At 40.8% G+C, this 23,962-nt stretch overlaps 1 protein-coding gene across 4 annotated transcripts in view; it reads right to left on the reverse strand.

Moving 5' to 3' along the window:
* Positions 1-8,343: 8,343 nt before the first annotated feature.
* The window catches only part of PPM1K (protein phosphatase, Mg2+/Mn2+ dependent 1K), a 34,029-nt gene continuing 18,410 nt past the window's right edge, over positions 8,344-23,962 (reverse strand). For all 4 annotated transcript variants that reach the window (XM_020796487.3, XM_078394554.1, XM_020796488.3 and 1 more), the window contains exons 3-7: positions 23,291-23,391; positions 17,276-17,441; positions 16,017-16,161; positions 14,456-14,590; positions 8,344-12,221 (exon numbers count right to left, since the gene is read on the reverse strand). In XM_020796487.3, coding sequence (XP_020652146.1) covers positions 12,090-12,221; positions 14,456-14,590; positions 16,017-16,161; positions 17,276-17,441; positions 23,291-23,391 — 679 coding nt within the window. In that variant the 3' untranslated portion in view covers positions 8,344-12,089. The remainder of the gene's footprint in view (positions 12,222-14,455; positions 14,591-16,016; positions 16,162-17,275; positions 17,442-23,290; positions 23,392-23,962) is intronic.

A 23,962-nucleotide genomic window follows, 5' to 3' on the forward strand; every position in this document is an offset into this window, starting at 1 on the left:
GCTGGACACCTACCAAAGAGAGGACCCTTAGAACTACAGTGAGGGCAGGGAGTATAGCAAGTTGGTAGCCCCAAGGGAAGCTGGTTTTGGCTGGAGGCTGTTGCTCTTTCTGCTCCTTCCTCCTCCAGTGTCTCACCTGGGTCAGGCGCAGCTCCTTCAGACATATCCTGTTCTGGTATTGTGGGGCTGGTCTCTTTCCATGCTCCTCCCTTGTAGTGAGGGTGCAGCAGTGGTCCAGGCTTTTGGTGTTTCTCCCCTCTTCCCTTCAGTACTGTAGTTAGACCAAGACCCCCCTCTTCATAGGTCTTCCTTTATTACATATTCCAATTCTGGTTTCTTTTCTCCTTCCTCCTCTAAATTACAGGCCTCACTATCTCTTTCTGATCATCAACCCAGCTTTCCTGACCCACTGGATCTGCATATATCTCTGGGAAAGGAAGCGAGCTGATTCCCTTAGGTCAAGGGTTACAGCACCAGGCGCTTGAATTCTCTTGATAGGAGATAAACTTGGAAGCATCTGTCCTTCTTTGAAGTTATAGGAGGGAAGTGGAAGATGTGAACCGCCTCCTCACCATTTGATCTCTGGTTAAGTGGTCAGATTCCTGTACTCTCACTGACACACAAAAGAGTCCAGAAATTGACTTTCATGCCTCATATTCCTTAAGTCCTTAATTTCTTCAGAGGAACTGATTTTTGCTTTTGTGTCTGCAGTTGTGGGGCAGTAGCAGAATGCAAGGAAACGGGTGGAGGTAGCAGCAGCATCTACTAGACAAAAATGATGTAACCTGAAAGGATTGTGTAGTTTGGGTGGACTGTAGTGGTTGCTGAGGTTGATATCATCATCATCTTTGTCTTATAAGGGCAGAGGTAGACGTGACCCTATAGATCATCAAATCCAGCTCGTGTCAAACTCCTAAGCCATTGATCTATCCAACAGTTCACTGAGTATCCAGGATATGCATGGTGAGGCAACGGTATGGAATGAAAAGTGGAAGGGTGGCAATCTCATTGGTATGGATTTAACAGGTGAGTACATGGTAAATAAGATTTCGGGAGAGGTACATGCTTGCTGGAAGCATGGTGTTGAGGTGCATGGTGTCTGAATAACCAATGAATAGCATGTTTGGAAACATCAATCTGGTGAGAATCTTGGTATCTCTGCCAGTGAATAGATGAGCAGGATCTTGATCTTAAGTATCTTGTACTACCAAAAAAATCAGATTGTCCAGTATTTGTAAGTGAGCTCTTTCATGATAATAGTGAGAAGATACATAGAGATGTGGTGTAGAAGGAAAGGTTTGAGAAACAGAAGATAAATTTGAGATCTTGCCTGACAGAGGTGTGGTATTACCAGGATACACCAGATGGCGCTAACAGCAGAAAACTTCCCTGAGAGATGAAGACGCCAAACAATATATAGTGTTGATAGAAGAATAATTGTATTATTTACAGGATATATACACACATGTACAGCAGTCCTTGTTTCCAGTCCAAGGTCATGCACAGCAGTTCAACAGGGTTCAATGCATAAATCAGAGTCAAAGTCCTTGTAAATTAGTTCAGTAGTCATTTACCATATGAGCAGTCCTGAAGTCAAAGTTCTTCTTCCAATATAGCACAAAGACACGGCTTCTTCCAGGATCTCTCCAACACAGCACCACAACAGCAACATAACACCAACACGAACGAACCCACAGAGTGTGTGTGATAGGTCTGCTAGCTTTATCTCAGGATTATCCAATCCTGAGATTTCTTCCTCAGCTGTCACAATTAACTCAGCTGTATAAATTCTAGCTATACATGTTTCTACAGCTCTGATCCTGATAAATACTTACAGAATTGTATTCAACAATTCCTTCAGGTTTGGCTTAAACCTGTCATTGCCTTTGGAGGCAGATGGAATGATGCCAGTGTCAAATTGGGGGCTTGGATTAATCATAAGATTGATTGTCCATGTAGGGAATAATTGGCATGTGCACAGAAGGAGGCATGGATAAAACTGCAGCAGGAGGACCAGTAGTGAGAAGTTCCAACAGATGATATTGGTGACCAAAATAGCAGCAGAGGTGTTGTTTCAAGATTCAAAATCAAGGACAAAGACGGGGTAAGCGCAAAGGAGAACACTGGTGGAAATACTCAGTGGTCTGTACTGAGCGTCAATATGGGAAGAGAAATGTGTGAAGCTGTTGAGGTGAAGATGAATGCCAACATCGGCATGTTGATACACAGGGTTTTGGGATTAGTGGGCCATCACAAGTAATGACTGGCAGCTCCAGAGATAGGACTGGCAAAGGTGTTACCAGTGACAAAGCTGATGATTGTGAAGCTGCATTGTTGCAATGCAGTGTCTTCTTATTTTTGGACTTTTTTTGGTTTCTGACGTTCAGGTCCAGGTGATGCGGCAGACCATTTAGAGCCATGTCTTTTCAATTCCATAGATGTTATGGACTGATCTTGATATTCAGTACAGGTATTTGGTCTGTCTCAAAGATATATTCAGTGTATATCAAGAGCAGGCCAAGTAGAGGAGTATTTGATCTAGTTGATATTGGAATTGAAGTTGGTGTAGGAGATACCTTGTGATTGAGACAGAAGCTGTCTGGAGGAGCAGATTTTGAGCTGCCAGTTCCTTGGTTTGAGCAATTGCTCCCAAGGGAACCATTTGTTTTTGACTCTCTCAGATGAAGCCTCGGTTTGTAAAGCCTTTACAGATGGCACAAAGCTGATATACATACGTATTTTGACCACGACCTTAGCAGCCATGACACCTGGCAGAGCCTGTGGTTATGCTAAAACAAGGATGGAATAAACTGAAAATAAAACGACAGCAAAATGGGTAGAAGGCAGCACAGGAGTTGTATATAAAAAAAGAGATGATAGAATTAGAGGGGGGAAAAAGCATAAATGTTATGTTTCTTTTGGGAGGCAACCCGTTCTCTTCCTCCTTTTTCATAGAGGACCTATGCCATTCCTCAGGGCAGAGAGGGTGGGAGATAGTGCTATTTGTCCTAGGTGCCAAAATGGCTAGTTAAAACTCTTTAGGTCAATGACACAGACCTTTATGATTCCCCCCCCCAACAAGATACAGGAAAAGGAAAGTGTATTGGTTCTGTCACAAAAGGATGACCACTAGATCTTTTGTATCCCAAGAAGAGCAATATTAAACAGCAAAGGACCTCCCAAGACACATTTAAAAATGAAAAATGAATATACTTTATTACTTATTGATTACAATTCTAATAAAAGGGATTCCATGCATTCAACACATTCACACCACATACATACTCACCAAAGAATACTCAACATCCTCAACAAAGGAATTCTTCATTTGCATTGTCCAGGATCCAAAGAAAGTAGGTAGTTCCAAAAGCCTTTTGGTCTCAGTAGACAAATTATGGTTACCTGGACCCCTCTTTTTATATTCTTTTTAGGCTGGTTGCTAGCTGAGCATGTGCATCAGATGTTTCTTTGTTTCCTCCTAGATTTTATTTATTTATTTATTTATTTATTTATTTATTTATTTATTTATTTATTTATTCATTCATTCATTCATTCATTCATTCATTCATTCATTCATTCATTCATTTATTTATTTATTTGATTTTTTTTAATCCCACCCATTTAGAGAACGTCTACTCTGTATGGTCCATATCACCTATTGTGAAGTATGGAATGCTTAATGGGTCTTCCATCACTTAGTGAACAGGTGTGGAATCGGCTTGCTCAGGAGGATCCTTGTCTTCTCGACCCCTGAGTTTGCTATACTCCCTCAATTACAGTTGTGTTCAAAATTATTCAACCCCCACTGAAATTGAATGTTTTGGCCATTTTGACATTGATTTTGATCATTCAGTCATCTTGCTTACATTTACATGAAAGAGGCACTTGTAGGTCAGAGAAATATAACCTTAAATTTATAATGAAATAACCACAAATGTCTTTTCTGTGCTCACATCATTATTAGTTTTTATTCAACCCCCAAGTGACATTCAATCTTAGTACTTAGTACAACATCCTTTTACAGTTATAACAGCTTTTAAACGTGAAGCATAGCTTGACACAAGTGTCTTGCAGCGATCTACGGGTATCTTCGCCCATTCTTCATGGGCAAAAGCCTCCAGTTCAGTCAAATTCTTAGGCTTGCCCACTGCAACTGCTTTCTTTAAGTCCCACCAGAGGTTCTCAATCGGATTTAAGTCTGGTGACTGCGATGGCCACTCCAAAACGTTCCAGCCTTTCCTCTGCAATCATGCTCTAGTGGACTTGGAGGTATGCTTGGGATCATTGTCCTGTTGAAAGGTCCAATGTCTCCCAAGCCTCAGGTGTGTGACGGACTGCATCACATTTTCATCCAATATCTCCTAGTACTGAAGAGAATTCATGGTACCTTGTATACGCTGAAGCTTCCCTGTACCTGCAGAAGCAAAACAGCCCCAAAGCATTATTGACCTTCCGCCATGCTTCACAGTAGGCAAGGTGTTCTTTTCGTCATATGCCTTGTTCTTCCTCCTCCAAACATAGCGTTGATCCATGGGCCCAAACAGTTCTAATTTTGTTTCATCAGTCCACAGAACACTATCCCACAACTTTTGTGGTTTGCCCACATGACTTTTGGCATACTGCAGTCGACTCTTCTTATTCTTGGGGGTTCTGGCATGGAGACCTTCATTACGCAGTGTGCGCCTTATTGTCTGAGCTGAAACTTCTATACCCACATCTGACAAATCTTTTTTCAGTTCCTCAGCAGTCACACGGGGACTTTTCACCACTCTACGCTTTAGGTAGCGCACAGCAGTCGAAGTCAGCATCTTCTTTCTTCCACGACCAGGTAGCATTTCAACAGTGCCCTTTGCCTTGAATTTGCGAATGATGCTTCCTATGGTGTCTCTTGGTATGTTTAACTTCTTTGCAATCTTCTTATAGCCATTGCCCTTCCTGTGAAGACAAATCACCTCTTCTCTTGGCTTCCTGGACCATTCTCTTGACTTCACCATGTTTGTAACCACACCAGTAAATGTCTAGAAGGAGCTGAGTATCACAGTCATTTTAAAGCTGCCTAATTGGTGCTTATTATGCTTGATTGGTGCTCGGTGACATCCACAGGTGTTTTCAATACCTGATCGAAAACACCTGAATCAACCTCTCTTCTTCAGAGTGGTAGTCTTTAAGGGGTTGAATAATTGTGGCAATAAAGAAACCACAAAAGAAACATTTACTACTGTATTACATAAACAATTGATGTTATTTTAGTTGCATTTGGTTCTTTAAAACGTCCTTGTAGGATTTCATTCTGAATACAATTCCAAATGTACACTATAGTCCCTAAACCCCTTTACAGCATTGGGGGTTGAATAATTTTGAACACAACTGTAGCAGCAGATGATTTTTATCAGCTTACTGAAAGCAAAACGTTCACAGTTCAAGAATTTCTCACAATGAGGGCTTATAGCCAGAAATACAAAGTCCCATAGTTCCTCTGGTTCTATTGGTCTCCATCTTTGTGTCCTAACTCTCTCTCTCTCTCTCTCGGGTTCTTCACTTTACCCAGGCCAAACATGCACACACCTTACAGGCCAGCAGTTAATTACTTTGCCCATTCGGTTCTCTATGTTATTTTTCTGTATTTAAAATCAAACCCTATCCTGCTGGTCTCTCCCCCTCTTCCCCAATTTAGTTTTGTTGAGGTTGGTTTCAAGAGAAGTTGTTTGGGATCTGCAAGTTGACATTCAAAGCTGCCAAACGAACACATGAATTACCTCCTTGTTGGACTATTTTTGGCTCCAGTGAACCGTGTATGCTTGCCAAGAAGTTTGGAGGATGAAAAGAGGTAGGGCAAGCAGCAGAAGATCTGATTGGGGAGAACAGGCCTCACCCCCTCAGCAGCGGCTGGGCATAGTATGGCCATGTGGCCATAAGATAGGTATATTTGGAATCTTTGCTGCTGCCAGCAATGCATTGGCTGAGGTTTATGTAAGTCTGGCCTCCTTCCCAGTGGGTTGCTATGGCAACCAGATAGGTCTTCACGGAGACCGAATGCTAATTTTCCCAGTGCCTCAAAGAGAAAGGGACCTGGATGGCCGTTTTGTTCCAGCTTTATGGTGTGCAGAACTGTGTGAAAATCGCTGAGCTTCTGGTGCTGGCTGAAGTTTCAGGAAATAGCAATGCTTTTCCGAGTCTGCAGATAGAAAGAGCCTTTGCCTTCTTCTACCCATTTTGCTGCATTGGAGAAGGAGAAAGTGTGGTTTTGTGTGTGAGAGAGGTGTCATTAAAGCTCATGCACCCATCTCTACCATTATCCTTCGATCATTCTTCCACCAGCCTCACAGCTAAATATACAAAACAAAAACACTGCCCTACCAGCTCTGTGTCCCTCTGCACAGTCAGCTGACCCATAAACCCCACACAGTGTGGGTTACTATCTGAACTATGACATTCAGACATTAAACCCCACTTGTAGTCCGAGGAAAAAATCCAGAGTAGCAAAAGCTGCTTACTATATGAGCTTGCTGGTTTCTATCAGCTAGGAAGCCAAGCACAATTAAATACCCGACTCTAGTTTTGGATATTTGTATTTTCCACAACATCAAGTGCTGTGCCTATGCAGACACATAAATCCCATTCAGCTGAGCTTCTGGGGGGAAATGTTCCTTTGTTTTGCCCATACATTTGGGATGTATAACAAGGTGGAACAGATGGTATTGAATCAACTGTAGACAATATTGGAAGGACATGGTTTCATATATGGGTCACTGCAGCCGTCACTAGAAGAAGTGCAATTTGGCAGTGGTCCCAACACCTTTGATTTCCAGGCAGCTCATGAAACTGCGCCGTATGAGCCAAAGTGCATGCCAAAGCAATGAAGTGTGGCCTATTTGCCTCCTTCAGAAGCAGGCATGGGTCAGAGTTGCATGGTTTTTAAAGGCAATCGTTTCAATTACAAATTAATTTGGCTGACACTTTTTTGACCGCTACAGATCAGTAGGAAAGGCCTTGGCAAGAGTTTGCAAGTGGATATCCCATTAAATGAGTCAGGCATTGGGCTGCAGGACTAGTCACAAACTCAGGTGGCTGCTTGCTCCGTCTATTCCGTTCTGTGAAGACTATATATACAGTATATCATAGAAGTGAGCACACCCCCCTCACATTTCATAAATATTTTAGTACTGTATATCTTTTCATGTGACAACACTGAAGAAATGACACTTGGCTACAATGTAAAGCAATGGGTATACAGCTTGTAGAACAGTGTAAATGTGCTGTCCCCTGAAAATAATGCAATACACAGCCATTAATTGCAATTAATAATGAGCTTAAAGACCACCAGTAGTGAATAATTAGCTGGACTGTGTTACTTGGCCTGCGGTGTAGATGTTTGTATTTTTAGTGGGGGACTTTCAGTGGTGGGGAGTGTTTGGGGAATTTTATGTTTGTGCATGTGTCTGGTCTCTGGGTGTCTGTGAATTTCGTTGTATGGGTATACTGTGTATATACTTACAATGACAATAAATTATTATTATTATTATTATTATTATTATTATTGTTATTGTTATTATTATTGTTGTTGTTGTTGTTGTTGTTGTTGTTATTATTATTATTATTATTATTAAACCACTGGCAAAAAGAGTACAAAAGTGGCCCTGTGTGAAACCATTGTGTGGGGGGGGGGGCAGAGAGTACTTATAACTGGATGTAGAACTAATTTGTTGTTTGTCCAAGTTATAAAATTAGCATTTTGAAAAATTAACTTCACTAATGGCCCTTTCTGCTTGAATCTAGGAACCAGCACTCAACTTTTGTTGTGCTGTACACTTGTGGACTAGCATAACAACAGTTGAATGCTGCTTCCTAGGTTTCTTTAGAGTCTGATATACTAAACAAGAAGACCTGCGTATTGGGAGTTTTATTTACAAACTCGCATGCTGCCTGTAGTTTTGAGCAACTGGGAAGGACTTTTCTTGGCTGGAGTGATTGTCTATCTATCCAGTACTAACTGATCATTCATTCCAGCTTTTAAAATTCAAAGGCTCTGCCTCTCTATCCCTCTATTTTGCTGGTTGGTGGCGGTTATTTGTTGTTGTTGATCTGTTCAGCTGGTTACTAGTATGTGTGTAGTAAAGAAAGCAGTATACAGGTCTGTAATTTCAAATGACTTAAGTAAAGAAATGTTTTTTTAAAAAACTCTTTCTTCTTCAGCTCTCAATTTGTTATGTTACAGAGTACCCAGATCCCACCCACCTATTGGCACTGAAGGCTTTCAGAAGAAGTGCCCTCTTCTGTAATGAATGGAGCATGGATAAATAATGTGAAAGAGCAGAAAACTGAATAAAGAAAACACAAACATACTTGGGAACAAGCTGTTTATTAAAATACTGTTTAGCCATTCGCTTTCAACCTGCTTCCATTAGAAATGTGCATGTATCTGTATTTCTCTCTCTCTCTTTAAGCAACCATTTAAAATGAAGTAGCACATTCTGGGCCATAGAATCTATACATTCATTCAGTACATGTTCACATCCATCACAACACCAGACTTTATAATGAATAGACTATTCACAGTCTCGCTTTCAAGCACTAAAGTTGCTTTACCATCAAAACAACAGCCAAGCCCAAAATATAGGTCAAAAACTCACGGCACTTCTCAGAAGCGCTGGTGTACAAACCATGATAATCATTTATCACCAGCCTCTATAGAAATGCAACAAATGGCATCACCATTTTTGTTTGCATCTCCTTCACAAGCTGGACAATCAATGCTTGATTTTATTTTATACACAAAGTAAAACAAAAAACAAAAAATTGCAATACAATTTACACAAGTGCACTTCAATACTTTTACAAGCCAGTTATGATGTGCAAAGCTCTCAAGCATCCTGCATATTCAGAAGCGTGAATTACCTTCCAAAAAGAGGCACTGCAATGGAACATCAATAGGGTCTCTCTGTGTCTCCTACACTTTGTTAAGATGACACCACTTCTTTTTTGCCAGTGCCAAAACCAAGTGGGTCACACTTTTCTCTTCAAGGCCCTCAAACCCATCTAGCCTACATCTGTGACTACTAATTCAATCCTTTGGCTGATGTGTGTCAGAACCACAGCACCAAAAAAGGGGCCTTGATCCTTTTCCTCTAGTACTCATGTTCTCTTTCAAATATCTATTTCTTCTCAATTTCTCACCATTTAGATTGACCAAATTTCTTTTTCATTAAGAGTCATCACTTACATCCTTACAAAACTTGAAGTATTGTGAAAAATACAGCAAAATTCCTCTGGTGCTCTTTGAAAAGAAGGATTTTCATCTTGCTAAAGTAAAATTCTGAATCCATACTTAGATTTAAGAAAGTCTAATCACATGCAGGACCTTCAGTGCTTTTTTACAAATAGCTAATAACAATTACTTCTAGGCACTGCTTTGCCAAATGTCACTATTCAATTTACAAGTGGCATACTGACATATATGGATAAACTGGAAGCATTTAGGTGATAGTGTAGAAGTTTTTGTTAGAACCATCCTAATGCCCACCTGTTTTCAGATTCTGAACCACAACCAAACCAAAAATTGGACTAAAACTTTACATTGCACCTTGATGTTAATTTTCCCTTAAATGCTGGGGAAAGGTCAAGTCATAGCCCCCTTTCCTGGAGATGTTCCAGTCAACTGAGGATCATCTAGTGAATATGATGGCACAGCATTATGTACCCACACAAATCTGAACATGAAGCAAGAGCCCTATTGAGATGTCATGCCTGATTATGTATAGAGCTTAAATGGAAGCAGGAGCATGTTCACAACAAAGTCTGCAACAACAGAGTCTATAGGCAGGTTCAGCTACGTAAATGTGCTTCCACTACTCTGTTTGAGAAACTGGATGCAATAGAACTCCCAATCGTAAGAGCACTGTATGCACATGCAGCTGAACACACTTACAGGCTCCACTACATATCTCTGTATTATATGTGTGAAGGTGGGGACATAAGGGGTAAGGCTTTTGTGCGTATCCTCATCCCCACCACACTTTTAGTCCTACAGAGATTCAGGAACTACACCTGAAGAAGGAATTCTGAGGACTCCTCAGAACAAAGCAGCTGAGAATGACAGCAATGCTTCCCAGCCCATTGGGGGTGATGTCACAGCATTACATAGACAACTGGGTTGGGATATATAACAAAATATTCAAGGACATACAAAGCCATCTGAGCGGGGGAGCCATAATTCCCAGAATTCCCACAGGTGAATCCAGCCAAGTATATAACCAATTCATCTCAATCTGTGTATGTTGAAAGAGGACACCATTGTATACAGGAGACATGTACATACATATTTTTCAATATACAGTGCACTTACAAAATCTGTGTATGTGTGAGTGTGTATATGAACCTGTGAAATACACATTAAGTAACAACAAGATACTATCTATTAGCAAAGCATTTCTTGTTTTGCACTAGCATTAGGTACTTAACCAAGGAGGGTTCTTGAAGAGAGATACAGAAGGAAAATTGGAATGATTTAAACAAAGATTTGACCCTACATGGCCCAGCATTAAGTAGCAGCAGTCCACACTTCACATTGTGATCAGGTTTCAGTTTAAAAGCTCAGCACAGTTACACGTGGTTACAAAGTAATTTTATGTAGAAGTTGGTATCATTCAGCTTTTATTCCAGGGAAATTCTCAGAAGTGTTTACGTCAGAACTGAGCAGCAAGTGCTTCTCAGACACTGGTGGTACAGAAGCCATCATCATCTGCTTCTGGCTTCTAGAGACATATAACAGTCCATGATATTACACTCTGGCTCATGTCCTTACCCTGTAAAGAATGTCCCTCATACTTAAATTACTGAAGTCCTACCAAGGCACTCCAATTATAGATTGCTCCCTTCATACCAAGGTTGTTTTAAATTGTGGTGTACAGAATTACTCCACAGAAATGTTAACTTCTCTTCAAAATGTACTTCAGACTTTTAAGTCAGAAACAACTTTGGCTATATTAAGTCTGTTCCCTTCCAACAGCAGTTGGTGAGAAAACCAAATGGGTATCCTCAGCTTCTTGAGGACAACAACAAAAAATAAAACAAAACCACTCCCATACCTAAGCATAAGGAACTTAACCATTCTGCAGTTGTCCCTCCCCAGCCCTCTGCTCAGACAATTCCCTCCTCACTTAATCTTTGTGCGTCTAAGACAGTATATATATTTTAATGACTACTAAGTCAAATTCAGAGAATGAACATTCAAAAAGTAATAGAAGAACAATACATTATTTTAACAGTTTGGCTCATGGAGAGCATGTTTTAAAATTAAAGAGAATTTCTTAGATTAGCGTATTTGATGAAGATTAATAAATACAACAGATTTATGTAGCTTTCATCTATCTGAAGGCACACAACATGGTTCCCCTTGTTAACCTCGAGCCCCTGGTTGTCTCAAAGACTGTAATGTATGTTTCTAGCGATACACTGGCCAAAGGCCCCCCAAACAAACAAAGAGATGTAAGCTTCAAACTGTAAAACTCACTCTCTGCTTTTTAAAAAGGGGGACGTGTGCCAGCCTACAGGTTGAGATATTTCTTTTTAGAGTTGGGCTAGACTAAAACCAGATTTAATGTTGGAGGTTTCCTTGAAAGCAGCAGACCAAAGCAAAGAATGGCCACGGATGCACTCTCTTAATCCCACAGCTACTAGCTTTTGTCTACCTCTTTTCACCCAAGCAAGAAAATATCTGTAATGGCAAGAGAGATGATGTGCCATTTCCCCTGTTCTTATGCAACTGCTTCTCTATTTGCAACACCACGCAAATTCAGGCCATGTTTGCCTTGGCCATGCTCTCTCAGCCTTTAAACATACCACGTATATAATATATGTATACTTGGTACTAAATATCTAAAAAAAAGGTGTCAGCCAGGTACAAAGAGCCAGAGTTCTGGCCCTACCTAAAAAGGAGAAGATGGACATTGTTGGCTTGAGAAAAGCACTAAACCTACTTGTTCATTAAGAGGCAACATCAAGTTAACAGCAGTTTGCTAGCCAGACAGAAAGCTATAGCTGCTGGCAGAGAGGGATAAGATAGTTACGTTGCTCTATCTACAGATCTGCTCTCATGCCCATCTCCCACTTGAGGCAAAGCTCCGGGTGAATGAGAAGTTGATCTCTGAATTTTTGTATTTGCCCCATGCTCCAAAAGGCACAACAACGACAGTACTGTTATCTTCTGTTCCGTATTGCATGGCCTGTAAAAGAGATTACAAAAAAGCAAAGAAGTTTAGCCATTAATCACCAACATTTGAATCGTTTTCTTTCAACTTCAGTATAAAGCACACAGTGTGGAGTTCTAAAATGCAAATCTCAGAATGTGTTGCCAGAGCACCTAAAGAATGCAGACCAGTAGAAGCACTTAGAAACTGTGGTCACAGTTTCACCCACCTTCACTCAACCTCAACAGTTCACCATACATCAAGTAGAGTAAAACTAACTGGCAAAGAGGCATATCAGAATACAATGGTGCCTCAACTTACGAACGTCCCTACTTACGACCATTTTGAGTTACGACCAGCTCTGGCTGCAAAATTTTGCTTCTACTTGCAACCGGAGCTTCTACTTACGAACAGAAAAAGGCAGGGAGAAAAGGCGGGAAATTCAAATTGCTAAGATGAGGCTGCTTCTTTGTAGCTCTTTTGCCCCAGCAGTTATAGTGTGTGTGTGATCAGAGGAGGCTGCCTGGTAAGGTAAGGTGCTGCTTTTTGCTTTTTAAAAACTGTTCTGGGTGAGTTTTGCAGGGTGGGTTTGGGCTGGTGGGGGTTAGGGCTGGGGGGTTATGTTTCTGTGCTGTGTTGTTTTGTTTTTTGGTGATTTTTTTCGCAGTCCCCAAAAGGGGACTTCCTCCTTTGTTTTTTGTTTGGTTTTGCTTTTAAGTCCCAGCGCCTTTGGGGCTTGCTCCGTGGTTGTTGTTTTTTTGGCAGCCCCAGTGCGTTTTTGTTTGGTTTTGTTTTTAAGCCCCAGCGCCTTTGGGGCTTGCTCCGTGGCTTATTTTTTGTTTTTGTTTGCAGCCCCAGCGCGTTCCTATGGGGCTTGCTCCTTTGTTTATTTTTGGTTTATTTTTTTAAAGCCCCAGCACCTTCAGGGCTTGCTCTGTGGTTTATTTATTTATTTATTTTGTAGCCTCAGTGCATTCCTATGGGGCTTGCTTCATTGTTTATTTTGGGGGTTTTTTTTTAAGCCCCAGTGCCTTCGGGGCTTGCTCCCTGGATTATTTTTGGTTGTTGTTTTGCAGCCCCAGCATGTTCCTATGGGGCTTGCACTGTTTTACTTTTATTTTTATTTTATTAGTATTTTTTTCTTCTGGAACGGATTAATCGCGTTCCAATGTATTTCGATGGGAAATGGTGCTTCAACTTATGACCATTTTGAGTTACATCCATCTTCTGGAACGAATTATGGTCGTAAGTCGATGCACCATTGTAGTCATAATGGCCTTTTTTATTGGCCCCATCTTGTGCTAATTTGAATCCTGTCTTTTTAAGCTCCTGACACAGTTTTTTTTCCCTCTGCTACTGGGGGCTTTTATGCTTTCAAGCCAGAACAATTTAAATAGACTTCTCCTTGCATGACGTTTTGGACAGTGGGAAGACCCACCCCTGCAATCTTTCTCTGCAGTCACTTCAATTTTTTCTCAAAAAACCCACAAACTACTGACTTTAGCACTACACTTTAGATCACCTCTACATAGACCAAAAAAAAACCCCCATAAAAATAATATGAAATAGAGACAACTCTGACGAACCCATTCAGACTACTGTGTTTTCACAGTAGACATGAATGCATTTGCATTTTATGGAGGACTTTGGGTAACTGTCTTTTTTCTAGCAGCCCATCGGCTTTATAAAGAAACATACAAGGAGAGCTGCAGATCAACTGAGGATAGGGTTAAAGAAAGGAGGGGCTGACATGAATCAAACCACATCAGATAGAGCTCTCAGTATGGCCACTGGCAGCAAAACAATCTGCAGTCTCCATGTGATCATCTAATACAAAGAGAAGTGTTAAAAAAGGCTGTGAAGCAAGTCACAGCAAAGCCAAATCACTCAAATTCTGTTTGCCAGTGTACTCAAAACTTTAATTTCTAAAAACCTCTTCTCTCTAGCAGTGAAATGAAATTATTTTTATTTTGCTCTTTTTGGCAAGAAATCTGTGGGCACAATTGAAAAGTAAATGCTATATACATGTACCACAAAATCAAGTTTGATTTGTTGTAAAAGACTGCAAAATCCAGCAGGAGATCCAACTAATATGAGCTACTTTTGCTTTCTAGACTAATGAAATAAACTGGGCTTTTCTCTGTCATAGCAGTAGTTGTGTCAAATCGGCAGAAGGATGTTTCACCATGACCTGTAATCTATTCAAACAGACCTAGCCGGCTTTTGTTCAAAGTGGGCCTCTGGTGAACGTCATTGTTCCTGGTTCATACCTGCTCGGTAACTACATGAGCTGCTTCAGCAGGATCGTGACACTGGTTCACAAAATCACAGATCTCTTGGCTGTTCACCATGAAGTTGATGCCATCTGTAGTAAGGACCAAGAAGCTGTCACTTGCATGTTGCAACTGAAACGACACAGAGAGCATACATGACATCAAGATTTATAGTTGCATGGGAGTCCAGGTTAGCAAATGAAAGATAATGTACAAATGAAAGATTTCAGAAAAATACAGTTATCACATGGAATTTATATTGAAGAAGAATTCCGTAGGCTACCGTTCAGTAGAGATTCAGCCAATACTGATGCTCTCATGAAATGGGCTGAATCCCTACTCCTGCTGGGAAAGTTCCTGCTCTAAAGAGACCAAGCATGCCCCACAGAGCTCCAGTAGCCCTGTTCTCTCCCTGTATGAGAATGCTCCAGCAGGACCCCCTAGAGCAGGGGCCTGCATGCACGAACAAGCGCAGGCGCTCACACACACAAATGAGTGTGTGCTCATGCCCATGTGCAAACGGCAGCACGGGCTTGTGCGGTGGTCCTTGTGCGCATGCGCAAATGGCAGCACGGCACTCGCATGGGCACGCTGGAGCGTGTGCGCATGTGTGAATCAGCTGTGCTGGGGTGGGTGAGTGCGTGCATGGGGGCAGGAGGTCTGTCTCTGCAGCCCGGTCCGGCTCAGGCCATGGACCGGCACCAGGCCACAGACCAGGGGTTGGGGACCTCTGCCCTAGAGCAGTCTCAGAGCAAGAGCTGCATCTGAAAACCCACCGAACAAAAGATTAAGTAGGAAGGATCTCTGGAGAGCCAGTGAGGCCCGCACTTCTGCCTTTGAAGGGATTCTTTGGCTGATATTTTTGGTTTGCAAACACAGAATCGATGCTTCCAGTGATTCCTTTGACTCGCTGGCTATCTCTGGGCCCACAAATATTGGTTGAAGAAACAGCAAACTTATTTGCACAAGGAGAAAGTTAAAGCGGTACAGACATCATACTACTGTAAGTAGATTTTCCTATCACACGTATTCTGCATGTTACTCAGTATCAGACTTAAGCCCTATTCAGGAATAACTGAAGCACGTGTACACCATATATACAAGCAGGGGACTAGTCCCCTATTCCACGGTATTCATTCAAGTGAAAGTGACTAAAGAGGAAAATATGTTATATACCCAGAAATTCTCCACACAAGACAAATTCCAGATTTTTCAGCATCTCGGAGGGGGGGAGGCTGCATGAGATAACAGAGGGCAAAGAGCTTGTATGTTGCCACCTCATGTACAGAATGCATGTGCTCCACTTCTACTTGAACAGGGGTAAAGTGAAATGCCAGGCATATTCACAGAACATAGATTTCTCCAACAAACCTGACAAGCATCCAACAGAACCCAGTAGTCTGAAGAACACAATGTGGAAGGATCAACATGGGTAGCACAATCAGGGATGGTAGTGGAACGTACTGGTACCAGGGTCATCTATACAGCTACTGTTTCAGTGTCAACTGAGCTTTCAAATACATTGGCCATGGAAGCAGGGGATGCACATAGGTCTTACCTGAACCCGTTTCGTTTCTGGTTCAGCTATCACACCATATTTTTTAAGATCCAAGTCTCCTATACTGCGGGTCATTGCTAGTCTGCCATTCACATGAGGCTGTCCCAAGCTGTTCCAGGCTATAAAGCCACCGCATTTCTTGATTCTTCATCCCACAAAAAGAAGATAGGGAGGTATGAAACAGTTGGGCATATACATTTTCTTGTACAGTCAATTCAGTAATAAATTTATATAACTGCTTTCCATTGTCATAACAAAGTCCATATTAATACAGCTTGGTAATGTCAAATGACCATTACCAACAACCCTGCAATATTATTACCTACTTCCAAACAGAAGACTCCCATCAAGAAGATTGCATGGATGCTGAACACTTGCAGACTCTTAGCTCTAGCCTACATGAGGCACGACAGGAGTAATCGATGTGAAAGGAGTTAATTAACATCAAGTGGACCACCAGCTCTTGACCTGTGTTCTATTATTATGTATTGTTCTAAAGTTGGAACAAGTATGGGCACAAGGATGTGCTTTAGGTGCCCCTTTTCCAGAGGCTGAAAGAATACATGAAGAATTTTGTGGCACTGCATAACTGAACTTCTCCCCTTGGTGACATGATCAACAGCAGTACCACGTTGCTGTATTGAGTGCAACAGGAGCAGCATTACATATATACGGCTATTCCTCCATTTAAGGACGGACTTTGACACAGCTAGAGCTCTTTTTCTCATGGAAGTAGTGTGTGCTCACAGTGGCATGTGCAGAGCTCCTTCTGATGTGCTACAAATGCAGAGGCAATGAGAGGAGGAGTCAGTAGTAGTGGACCCCTGCATATATTCCACCAGCACAGGAAAGGATTTGTCTGAGGCTGAACATAAGTTCAGACTCTCAGATTCAGTTGCAGTAACACTTTCTCCTACCCATTCTTTCCCCAGCCCTCTCATCTGACTGCTCTCCTCCAGCCTACCTCTGACTCCTCTGTAATGTATTGTCTACATATGACACAGAGCAAGCAGGGCAAGGGAAGGAATAGACAGGAGAACCTATGGCTGCTGTTTCTCATGTTGAGATTTTAAAGGGTTTAAATAAATATTCTCCAGCAGCACTTGAATCTAGCAGCACTCTCCATAACCCAGAAGGAATTGGACCTCTGGCCTTGCATCTCATTGCTCTTTATCAAACCATACTAGTCCCCTGTAAATTAAAGAGATCCACTTTATAAAACAAGGATAAACACACAGTCACACATTTTGACAACATACCTTTCTTTCTCATCTTTCCTTTCAGGCGTATGATCAACGGTCAGCTTCATGGCTTTCCCCTTGCGACATAAAAGTGCACGGCTATCACCAACACTGGCCACAACCAGCTCAATCCCATCTCGCAGCAGAGCCACTGTTGCTGTGGTTCCAGCGTTCAGCAAGAAAGCTATAAATATCAGATATGAACAGACTATCAAAATCTGAGTGCTGAACATGCCCATTGTCCTACTTTTCAGCATTTAAACAGTGCCTATGGTGTTATTACTGACAAAAAGTGAAAGCTATAAAATTTAAGCTAAACTTATAAAGACAGAAAACAAAGGACAGACATGCACAGGAAAAAAAAAAACTATTTTCTACAACACAGCTCCATGCAGGGGAGGTTCAGGAACAAGACATCTATAAAAATTGTTTCTATTTGTGTCCTACATAACAAGTCTTGTTGCAAAGCAACCACTGAGACGTAAGCCAAAGGGCGCATATCCCTCAAGCTAAAACACTATATACAAAGACATTATATGGATTTAATTGCCAGGGCATCTGCCCAAAAGGGCTTCTGGTTATTGTTACTATCATTTTGAGGGGCAATCCTCATTATCCTCTGCTCCACACTAATGCAGCCACTTTATGCTTTTCCCTCTGAGAACAGATACATAAATACAAGAGGGCCAATTCAGTTGTAAAGAGTCCATCTGTATATTAGTGAGCATATTTTTTCTTTCAACCATAGCCAGCATTTTGAATTACTTCTCCCTCCCCCAAAGAGGAGATACACCCAATAGAAAAGACTTTATGCGTCACAACTACCCTAATTCCAGACTCACAGAGGGCACAAACTGCCCTATAAATACCTAAATTGAAAGCTGGGTTGACTTCTGGGTAACTCATACAGATTTTCTACCTGCCCCCCACCCAAGTACTGTACTAGGATAACAGTTTTTTGGGAGACAGCCTTACAACACAGTCCTATATGTGCTTACTCCGAAGCAAGTTCTTGTGTGTTATTCAAAAGGAAGGACATCTAGAGCTGTAGTCTTCCAATGCTGCTCCAAAGTCCAAGAAAGTCCAATGGAATTTACTTATAGCTAAGATTGTCAGATTAGAGCCTAGGTGTTTTAATAAAAAGCAGAATCCAGTCTGTGTTCATCACTGGACTGACAGGAGGAGAAAGACGGACAAGGGAGAATTTAGAAAGGCACTGAGATGCCATGTGATTTCCCCTCCCAGGACCACCGTACTCAGAAAGTCCACAGCCCCTATTCCTGATGGATAATAAGGGAGCTCCTGAACAGTCAAAATCAAACATGCATCAAGCCTTGTTGTGAAGTGAAAGCACCACAGATTGAAGAATTAGAATAGGAAAGAACACTTCTAAAAGACATGGCTAAACTAAGCAATATTGGTGTGATTTAAAACAGGCATTCATACCACAAAGAGCTTAAATAGCTCCTCAAAATCACTCTTTAAATGGTCGGTTTTTAAAGATGACTCATTCGCTTCTACATTTTTATCTCCTGCTCCTTTATAGCTACTGTGTTTTTTCCACAGCAGGAAACTTATTGACTGTTAGTCCCTGTTATATAGCATATGCAGCCTAATCTTATTCATGCTTATTTGAAAAAGCACTTGAATGGCTCTTACTTCCAAGAAGGTGTGCAAAAATTGCTGACCCAATTTGATTTTTACAATGTGCAGAAGATGACTGCATCTTCAATACAAGCTCCACTTGGGCATATTTAAACAGAGGCAAAGAAGAGAAAAGTAATATGCCTATGTTTGAGGTGAGCTATTACAAACATCAGTGGACAAATACCTGTTTTAACCAGTAAGAGAAAAACACAACAGGATATAAAACACTAAGCTAGCATTTGCTCTCTTCTCCCTGATCCCCTCTAAAAAATATTAAAGGCTACAACTTGATATTTCACCACTAGTCCCTACCATTCCTCGCTTTTGGAACTGCAATGGTACCCAGATGAAAGTGCCAAGACTTTCCAGCCCCAAGGTGTTTTGCCAGGCTTACTAAATCAATGGATTTATTTTTTAGTCTTCTCAAACTTGAAAACAAGGGAAATTTCAGAAAAATGTGTGTACACTAATACAGTACTTGAAGATGGCTTACAAAAGCACAGGCTAATGGTACCTTGGAAAGGATACACCATTTATGTCCTTCTTGCAATGCTCAGTGGTGTTCTGCTCCTGTGGCATGCCACTCCAGGTCCAAGGGAGAACAGAAATATTCTTTATAAACATACTCATGAATGCCAGGGAGCATTCATGTCCTGGTCATATTAACTGAAGTCAAAACTCTGAGAGGTTAATTCCTCACTTCTTGTCATATTAAGTGAAGTCTATGCCAAGAGGTTAATTCCTCACTTCTTGCCATATTAACTGAAGTCTATTCCATGTAGTTAATCAATTACAGATACAATAAAGTCTTCCTTATACGAGTCCTCCAAAGACAATGGACTACAAAAGGAGATTTGTACAAGGGCAATCTTAAAAAGCCTGGTGGAGGAACCAAAGCAACACAGGCTAGTGAGTTAGCTTTGTAAGTACTGCAGTTCCAAAAGCGAGGAATAACGGTAGGACTTTATTCCAGATTTATTTAACAGTAGGAGAAAAATTACCAGTTCAGAACAGAGATTGGTTTAACATTTTCTAAACATCAGATTTGTTTTTTTCCCCCTTAAACAACATCACTACATAAATATATCATCTAAAAATCTTTTAATAGGTATCATTACACTCACTGGACATTTTTAGAGCATGCCATCTCAACTAATGTGACAAAGTGGATGTGGGAACCTTCCAGTAGTCCAGGCTAGGAACCCGCCAGACTCCTTCACCTGGGACCACATTAAGCAGATCTCTTTTTCCACTGAAGCCCAGCATATAGAGTCCCGGGCCTTCAATTCTAGAGCTGTTGGTCGGGAGTCTGCCATAAATAACATGTACACAGAGGCAAATAGGAAAAAAATCACCCAGAAATTTTGCTCATTAAAAAAAAAGAGGAAACCTGCAACACCTAGGAAGATGAGAGCTGAAAAATGGGAACAGAGTATTCAGAACCCGGGGATTTTAATTTATCTTCCCCCCCCCCCCAAGAAGCCTGTTAATCCATTTGCAGAGAAATGGATTAGAAATTTTAGGTTCAATTCAGAAATGCAGGGTTCCAAAAGGTATGTAAAGGGATTGTTTTATTTCAGAACAATTTAATAGATGCTTAGGAAATAACCAAATAAGATTTTCTATTGTTGACATTATGTTATTTTGGATTTATATAATATTATCAGCCATACACAAAAATTGTTTGGCTTCACTCCTCTTCTAGCTTTGGGCTAGCAAAAGCCACCAAACAATTTGTCAAAAAGTCCTGGCCTTATTCTGGGCAAAGATTTGTAACTTTAAAGGGCAATCCAACTATAATGCTCTAGCTGAGTTTCATATTAAAGGGCTGCGATCTTCCACAGTGCAAATGCACTGTTTGCTGGAAATTTACTTGTACACTTTTACTAAGTTAACCAGGATATACCAAAGCACAGCCTCTGTTCATTTCTAGTACGGCTTGAGCAAAAAAGTATTCCTTTGAACTATGCCCAATGGCCCAGAAAAAGGCACAGTAAATCATCCGGCTTCGTTGGTATAAACTAAGATTTGTTTATTAAACATGAACATACATTTCTGCCTCTCACTTCTTCAGTGCTGCAGGTTAACATATTAAAGCTTAAAAACCAAGGTTTGGACTTAAAGTACCTTGAACAAAGTAACAAAAACTATTTCATTTCTTAATGTACTATTAAGGCTATTTTTGCCATTTAAGACAGGGTGGTCATGCTGCAACCCTCTAGATGCTGAACTGCAACTCCCACTAGGTCTAGCTGGCACAGTCAATAACGAGGCATAATGAGAGTTGCAGTGACACAATATATAGATGCCCACCAAATGGAAAACCCAATGACCAAGACTCATTCAAAAGAACATCTAGGACCAGCTGGAAAAACAGCCAAATATAGTTAGGAAAGTGGCTTCATCATATATTGGGGTGCCAGTTTTACAGTTTTAGATTTTCTAATGAAGACCAGTGCAAAAGATTCAAATGAACGGATCTGAAGTGTAGTACAGTTTCATCTGATTACTTGTCCAATGGGCCAAGGTCATTCAGCAGAGTAGAGAGACTTTAGTCTTCCATGTTTTGAACTACAGCTCCCATAATCTTTTAATATTAAGTCATACTAATTGGAACTTCTAAAACAAAGTCCAAAATATCCCTGACTATCAGACTGTAATTATACAGCCCAATCCTGAACATGTTAACTAAAGTCTATCAGGTTCAATAGGACATAATCTTAAGTGTAAATAAGACTGCAAGCTAAGCCTGGATGAGTGCAGTTATTCTGCTATATCAGGCCCTGCATCTGCAACATGTACACATAATGATGGGGCTAATTCTAGTATCCTGTTTCTTGACATTCAAACTATATTTATTCCTTGATTTGCTTTTATGAACATAAACTCCATTGAGAACAGTGATCATGTAAAACCAGGTCTTCATGAAACAATAATGGCCTTTACCTTGGGCCATTTTGTCTTTACATCAAGAAACTTGCCATATCAAGAAGGCACAATAATTAGAAATTCTAAACTAAGATTTCATACTCAGAGTCAACAAAGTAAGATTAGGCAGTGGGCTTGCATGCATGCTACATTTTATGAGAAAGCAGATGCAAAGAGCCACAAGGACAAACATATGAAGCTGCCTTATGCTATCAGACCAATTATTCATTTAAACCAGTATTTTCTATGCTGGCTAGCAACAGCTCTCCACTGCTTTAGAAGGGGCTATGCCCTAGCCTCTATCTAGGAAAACAAACTTGGGGTCTTCACTGCCAACATATGTACTCAGCAGGCTGAGCTACAGCCCTTAAATGGAGCCCTGAGCTACAGTAATAGAATGCTCAAAACTCTGACAGAAAAACAGATTAAAGCTCTGCCATAAAAATAATTTTTTTACCATTCACATGACAATGCCACTTAAAGGATAACCGATAAGCACAATACCACCTTCTGAAGATGTGTAGAATGTGCCACATCCACCTTCACAGACTGTCAAAGAATGTAAAAAGCCTAAGGAGTTGATTGCCACTTTCCTTTTTTTAAAAAGAACTCTGTACAGCCCAGCCACTTTTACTTGGAGTCTAAATGATAATCAGCAGCACTTACTTCTCAATGATTATTCCTAAGACTACAGCCTAGTCTAACAAAGGGTAACAGTGACCTTCTAGCTTTGGTGGCTAAGGCTAATGGGAGTTGCACTCCAGTAAGAGCTGGTGGGCCACAGTTACTCACCACTGAAGTCTCTTGCATAAGACCTTATTATCAGCCATAATGGACAGAGCTCATAGAACTTGTAGTCCAAAACATGTGGAGGGCATTATAGTGCTTACTCTTGCTTTACTGGTCTATGGGTAACAATATGTTCCACTCAAGTTAATTTGTATTATTTCACATTACTTGTAGTTTGATGCCTTAATGTATCTACTTCAAAGATCTAACAGGGAACATGTTTACCAGCTTCAACTCCACAAATAATATGCTTTCTAAATGATGTCCCATGTTTAGAATAGTAGTATTTATTTTGCAGTCACAGACCCAAAAAAGTTTAGAATAGCCTTCGAGATTTCAGCCATTTTATCTTAATTTAGGCACAGCTACATGCATTCTATAGCAAATAAATAGTTTTACACAAATTATTTTCTAGAGAATTTAACCATATAAATTAGTGCATCCATTCATCTGACTTTCCAAATTCGTCCGTATGTTTCCAGAAGAACTGGCCCAAATCATTGATCATTTTTAGACATCATGTTTTCAGCAGACCCTTGTATGTTAAAATTGGTCTTTTCGCCTAGAACAGGCAGCCTTAGTTTTAATTAAAAACAAAAGAAAACTAAATGCCATTATGAAAAGTACGTTTTCTTTTCCCATTATTGAACTGAAACATAGGGCACTTACCATTGGCAGATAAGTGAGCATGTCGCTGATATGCTTTGTCTATTTCTAAAAAGGCTTTGGTCAATACTAATTCCATGTCCTGCTCTTCAGCGAGAAATTCTCTGGAAAAAGCATTAACAAAGAAGTGTCAACATTAAAGTAATTTCCAAATAAAATAACACAAATGTAGCCCTCTATGTATTCAAAAGATTCCATGTGGTACTTGTGACATGCAGCAAACCCTCCCTGAAAGTGTCATGGTGATCCCTGCATCATCCCAACTGTGAACCTGGGAGGAAAGAAAGTAAGTGATTATTTGGCTATAACATAGCACAATCTAGCTGGAATATCTAGAATCACACACACACAACACTTTACAGCAGAAAAGAAAGGAGGTGCTGTTACATCGTTGCCTAGGACCTTCACACAGCAATGTTAAAAGCCGGTATGCTCTACTGGAAGGATCATCCCGACTACTACCTTCTGCATCTGCTGCTGAGATGGAAGGGTATCCAATGGCAACCACAACTTTTGGTTTGCCTGCCGAGGCTAACCAACAACTGTAGACTCTTGATAAGCAGATAGACCATATGTGGCTGATGGGATTACTTATAGTAGCACCAGGCAGAGGGGCTGGTAAATCACTTTTTGAGTACTTGATATCTGGAAAACCCTATGAAGGTTGCTATAAGT

Source organism: Pogona vitticeps, chromosome 5 (genome assembly GCF_051106095.1).
Source record: "Pogona vitticeps strain Pit_001003342236 chromosome 5, PviZW2.1, whole genome shotgun sequence".
Lineage (NCBI taxonomy): Eukaryota > Metazoa > Chordata > Lepidosauria > Squamata > Agamidae > Pogona > Pogona vitticeps.